This window comes from Pristiophorus japonicus, chromosome 3, assembly GCF_044704955.1.
Source record: "Pristiophorus japonicus isolate sPriJap1 chromosome 3, sPriJap1.hap1, whole genome shotgun sequence".
NCBI lineage: Eukaryota > Metazoa > Chordata > Chondrichthyes > Pristiophoridae > Pristiophorus > Pristiophorus japonicus.
Window position 1 is genome coordinate 316142250 of NC_091979.1, and position 6510 is coordinate 316148759.

Here is a 6510-nt window from a genome sequence, read left to right on the forward strand (position 1 = left end):
CCTCAGAGGACCTCATTCGTTCTGAGGGTGCATCATCACAGGACGTACAGCCATGGACCAGCGCAAATGCTCGCAGTTCGGTGGGCCCACTAAGACAGTTAGTTGGGTTTTCACCTGGTGATTCACCACTCACCGGTGAGCATGAGCAGACACTTGTGCAAGTGGTTATTAACGTGTAAATCATCCAGTGGTTTGTGGAGAGGAGGAGATACAACTCCTTTTGTAGAAAACAAAAATAAACATTAAATCAAGTGCCCTCTTATTAAAGGGGGAGGGGGGGCACTCCAAACAGTTTTCAAGTGCCCTTTTTTGGGGTTTTTTTGTGTTTTCTTTTTGGGCACTAAAACCACAAATTATACAAGTGCCCCCTGGCTAAAAGGGGAGGGGACACTAAAACCCGGCACAATAAACGAATTAAACTTTAAAACATATAAAATCAAACAAAAATTTGGTTGCCGGGGGTGATGATGCACTCCAGTCCCTCCAGTGGCCACCTCTCGCAGAAGGCCGCAAGCGTACCGGTGGACACCGCGTGCGAGGAGGAGATACAGCATGAATTGCGAATTGTCACATGTTGCTCGATGACTTGCGGCCCTTTGCCGTTAGCCGAACGAAAACAGCAGCTCGGCCTCAACCTCCCCATGAGTTACAAGTTTCATTGCTGCATTTACTCATTAATTGCCAATTAAACTCACCACAGAAAGTTTGGCCTTCTACTTAGCAGTGCAAGTACCTTTTTAATCAGGAGATTTATGTTCCTGCAATGCCATTGAATCTCCCTGGCTCAGAGAGTAAACAATTTAAACAGTGGAGTCTCATTCCTGCAGGCAGCAAATTATTATTAGATTTTTAAAATTTACATTTATAATTTTTAATTTTTTTCTTACTTTTCATTTCTGCCTCTTTTGACTCTCTCTCTTAATCCAATTTTTCTTCCCTCAATTTCTCATTCTATACCTGATTTGACTCCAATTCATCCTATTTCCTTCTCTGTCATTCCTGTTTCTTTCTTAATCATTAAATCTCATTGGTTAAGGAGGCAGACTGTAGGACCCACCATTCACCGAGGTCCCGACACCTGGGAGTCCCTGGCCAAAGACCGCTCTAAGTGGAGGAAGAGCATCTGAGAGAGTGCTGAGCACCTCGAGTCTCATCGCCGAGAGCATGCAGAAAACAAGCGCAGGCAGCGGATGGAGCTTGCGGAAAGCCAGACTCCCCACCCACCCTTTCATAAGAACATAAGAAATAGGAGCAGGAGTAGGCCACATGGCCCCTTGAGCCCGACCCGCCATTCAATAAGATCATGGCTGATCCGATCATGACTCAGGCCCATTTCCCTGCCCGCTCTCCATAACCCCTTATTCCCTTATCGTTTAAGAAACTGTCTATTTCGGTCTCAGCTTCCGCAGCTCTCTAAGGCAGCAAATTCCACAGATCCACAAGCCTCTGAGAGAAGAAATTTCTCCTCATCTCAGTTTTAAATGGGCAGCCCCTTATTCTAAGATTATGCCCTCTAGTTCTAGTCTTCCCTATCAGTGGAAACATCCTCCCAGCATCCACCTTGTCAAGTCCCCTCATAATCTTATACATTTCGATAAGATCACCTCTCATTCTTCTGAATTCCAATGAGTAGAGTCCCAACTTACTCAACCTTTCCTCATAAGTCAACCCCCTCATCTCCGGAATCAACCTTGTGAACCTTCTCTGAACTGCCTCCAAAGCAAGTATATCCTTTCGCAAATATGGAAACCAAAACTGCACGCAGTATTCCAGGTGTGGCCTCACCAATACCCTGTACAACTGTAGCAAGACTTCCCTGCTTTTATACTCCATCCCCTTTGCAATAAAGGCCAAGATTCCATTGGCCTTCCTAATCACTTGCTGTACCTGCATACTAACCATTTGTGTTTCATGCACAAGTACCCCAAGGTCCTGCTGTGCTTCAGCACTTTGCAATCTTTCTCCATTTAAATAATAACTTGCTCTTTGATTTTTTCTGACAAAGTGCATGACTTCACACTTTCCAACATTATACTCTATCTGCCAAATTTTTGCCCACTCACTTAGCCTGTCTATGTCCTTTTGCAGATTTTTTGTGTCCTCTTCACACATTGCTTTTCCTCCCATCTTTTGTCAGCAAACTTGGCTACATTATACTCGATCCTTTCCTCCAAGTCATTAATATAGATTGTAAATAGTTGGGGTCCCAGCACTGATCCCTGCAGCACCCCACTGGTTACTGATTGCCAACCCGAGAGTGAACCATTTATCCTTACTCTCTGTTTTCTGTTCATTAGCCAATCCTCTATCCATACCTTCTATGTGGCGCCTTGTCAAATGCCGTCTGGAAGTCCAAATACACGACATCCACTGGTTCCCCTTTATCCACCCTGTTCATTACATCCTCAAAGAATTCTAGCAAATTTGTCAACATGACTTCCCCTTCATAAATCCATGCTGACTCTGCTTGACCGAATTTTGCTTTTCCAAATGTCCTGCTACTGCTTCTTTAATAATGGACTCCAACATCTTCCCAACCACAGATATGAAGCTAACTGGTTTATAGTTTCCTGCTATTTGTCTGCCTCCGTTTTTAAATAGGGGCATTGCATTTGCAGTTTTCCAATCTGCTGGGACCTCCCTAGAATCCAGGGAATTTTGATCAATTACAACCAATGCATCCACTATCCCTGCCGCTACTTCTCTTAAGACCCTAGGATGCAAGCCATCAGGTCCTGGGGATTTATCCGCCTTTCGACCCATTATCTTACTGAGTACCACCTCCTTAGTGATTGTGATTGTGTTAAGTTCCTTCCCCACTATAGCCCCTTGACTATCCACTGTTGAAATATTGTTAGTGTCCTCTACCGTAAAGACTGATACAAAATATTTGTTCAGAGTTTCTGCCATCTCCATGTTCCCCATTACTAATTCCCCGGTCTCGTCCTCTAAGGGACCAACATTTACTTTAGCCACTCTTTTCCTTTTTTTATACCTTTAGAAACTCTTGCTATCTGTTTTTATATTTCATGCTAGTTTACTTTCATAGTCTATCTTTCCTTTAATCATTTTTTTAGTCATTCTTTGCTGGTTTTTAAACGTTTCCCAGTCTTCTGTCCTCTCACTAGTTTTGGCCACATTGAATGCCCTTGTTTTTAATTGGATACTCTCCTTTATTTCTTTAGTTAGCCACGGATGGCTATCTTTTCTCTTACGCCCTTTCCTCCTCACTGGAATATATTTTTCTTGAGAGTTGTGAAATATCTCCTTAAATGTACACCACTGTTCATCAACTGTCCTACACTTTAATCTATTTTCCCAGTCCACTTTAGCCAACTCAGCCCTCATACCTTCATAGTCTCTTTTATTTGAGCTTTCCTTCAACGACTGTCTGTCCCACCTATGACAGAGACTGTAAGTCCCATATTGGACTGTTCAGTCACCTGAGAACTCACTTTTAGAGTGGAAGCAAGTCTTCCTCGATTTCAAGAGACTGCCTATGATGATGATGATGAGTTGCCCTGTTGAGCTCATGGTGGCATTATCAGCTCACGCTCCCAGTAACTTGCAGGGTCAAAAGATTTTGCGCTGTAGGGTGCGAGAAAAAGCCTTATGGAGCTTCTGCAAAATCTGGGCCATTATTTTAATTTTGCGAACTATGGTCAGAGAACTGACCAAAGAATGTTTATATAGATTGTGTTCTTTTGATGATACAATTAAAATTTATATAAAAAACTTCATTCAATTCTCAACTGAATTCCTCAGTTTGCAGTTGAAGATTGCTACAATCACTACTGCTTATAATGGGCATGTTCATTATACTGGCCATGGTGCCCGCTCTACACCATGGCCAGTATAATGCGGTAACGCTATGACAGATCATATTGCTGTCTGTGTGTAACATTTGCATTGAATAATTGCTTTTTTAAAAACTATTAGTAACCAACATTTAAGAGTCCTTGAAAGACAACTCATACAATTTGAACACCGTTTAGTAAACATAAAAGAATCTGATAGACAAGTGCTAAATCTTATCTGGTTCGGGTTGGCCCCTCTTAAAAAGAGTGCAATGGAAATGTGTATCTAATTTCTGATGGAGGTAGAAATTATTAGGGAGTCTGATGCATTTACCATCCACTGTGTATATGTGGTAGGGACAGTACTTTTTATTAATGCGAGTTGGGTTTCAGAGTTCCTCCTAGAAATGATGCCCTCGTCCTGGCAATAATATCAATGAAGGATCTCTCTAGGACCGCTGTTTCTGCACAAGACGCTACAACCGGTAACTTGGCATTAAAGCGGATGGCTAACTGTTATCGCTTTTTGGCTGAGATAAGCGACTGCCCAGTTTAAGCGTGGACCTTTTAATTGGTGGGGACTGCACTCAAATTGAAGCCTTCTCCCATCAGTGGCAAGCTGAATGTGCTCCGCGTGCGTGGAATCACTTTCCTCTTCAAACATCACACCAAAGCAACTATATCCAAACAATATATCGATTTTATTCAAATATATTAAATGTATAAAATCCTGCTGCCATATTATTCTGAGACAGATGAATTTTAACAATAAAAAAATAACATTTCCAGAAGTAAAGTGCTTCACAATAAAAAAAACAGTACATTTTAAGACAGCATTACCAGAACGCATTTTAGTCTTCTGTTCAGTTCATCTTGTAGAGATCACTGGCCAGTAGTGTCCTAATCCTTCTCAATACATTTTCCAAAGTCAATAATAAATAGACATGTCTTTTTTTCCCCCACTCCTCACCAAAGTAATACGCAAACACGTCAGTGGGGCTTGCTGTGTGCTGTGGCATAGGTGCCCAGGAGCTTGTCCCAGTGGGTAAAGTAAGGCGCATAGTTGGCTTTAAACTTCATGTGGTGCAGGTCGTGGTGAGGTGCCCCTCCGTACAGTCCCAGGGGCACCAGCCTGTGCGTGGACCAGGGGAAGTCGTAACCGGAGTGGTCCTCCACCGACAGCCAGATGTTGACGGTGAAGAAGAGCAGCGTGGTGAGCGGGTGACAGCGCAGGAGAGCCGGGTTGACGGCGGCGAAGAAGCCCAGGGACAGGGTCTCCCAGGCGCCCGAGTGCTCGGTGGTCAGGGCGAAGGTGGCCGTGTACTTGTGGTGGGCTTTGTGGAAGGTCCGGTAGAGCCAGGGCACCTTGTGATGGAGCAGGTGCCAGACGAAGTACTGGAAGTCGAAGAGCAGCAGGCAGGCGGCGATGCCCAGCAGCGCCTCGGGGAGCTCGGGGGCTGTGGGTGGCAAGTGTACCGGGCGCCAGAGCCAGCCGGCGACCGACAAGGGGAAGATGTAGACCATGTGGTTGTACAGGGTCTGCCCCACGCAGCTGGCCATCATCTTCAGGCTGGGGTTGTTGTGAGTCTGGATCTTGTACCTCTGCAGGAAGGAGACCCTGGTGGCCAGCAGGTCCAGGACGACGAAAGGCAGGCAGAAAGACATGTAGACCCCCAGGGAGAACAGCACCGCGAAGAAGGGCGATCTCAGCCAGCTTTCCTGACTCCGCACCAGGTCCCAGACGGGTTGCAAGCAGAGAGGAGCCTCCTGCAGCGTGCTGGCGCTCCTGTTCATTGTTGCGGCTACTGTGCAGTTTGGGCTGTGCAGTCATTCCACACCGCCTTTTATAGTTCTCTGGCAGTGGGCGTATGTACTTTCGCCTGCGGTCTGCGTTGGAACGACAACGTAAGCAGTGGATTCACCGCCGGACAGAAGTTCCTCTATACACAACCGACGCCGCAATACATACTGAGCGACATGCAACAATGTCATCGAGGTTGCAACCAAGAAAAACGATCCTTTATTTAAAAAAAATCACTGAACTATGATACACTCTGAACACTGTAAAGGTTTACCCCGAATCCAACACATCTGCCTTTCAGTGACCATGTGCAGCAAAGCATTCCATTTGGGTCCCTTTTTATTCCGTGACGGTTACAGTATTAAAAACATTCTTGTTTCAAAAGCAAAGCTTTATGTTTTGCCCGCTGTCTTTTTGTGAGGTCGTGCCCCCTAGCGCGGATCCGGGAATGGGCTGTGGACCTTAGTCAGGCAGGCACAATTAAGACCCCAAACCATCACAGCACACATTATTGTTAACATCGAGTTAAATCGACATCTAACCAGTTTATCCATAGGTGACCGTGTAGCGATTCCATAAAGGGTAAGTTAAGTGATCGCAGTGTTCCGCCCCACTCGGTTGAAGAGCTCGAATGCTGCATCCCCACCCCCATCGCACGCTCCCTTTCACTGTATCACAACCACGTTACAGCGCTGAGTTTACCTTTAAGATTAAATGCGTAGAGTTTTTCTAGGGGTCTTCAAAACTGTTTAGCTGACTTGACTGATGTAGGTTTAACTGAGGGACTGCTGCACTGTCAGGTGCTGTCTTTCTAATGAGACGTTAAACTGAACGTCTGCTCTCTCGGGTGAAGGTAACATTTCCCATTGTACTATTTCGAAGAGCTGGGGAGTTCTCCCTCAATCAACATCA

The 6510-nt window shown here is 45.1% G+C and overlaps 1 protein-coding gene across 1 annotated transcript; it reads right to left on the bottom strand.

Annotated features, from left to right (window-relative positions):
• Positions 1–4479: 4479 nt before the first annotated feature.
• On the bottom strand, positions 4480–5622 carry ch25h (cholesterol 25-hydroxylase). The gene has a single exon (XM_070875062.1). The coding sequence runs from the start codon at positions 5589–5591 to the stop codon at positions 4788–4790; it is 804 nt and encodes a 267-aa protein (XP_070731163.1). The 5' UTR covers positions 5592–5622; the 3' UTR covers positions 4480–4787.
• Between the last annotated feature and the right edge of the window lie 888 nt (positions 5623–6510).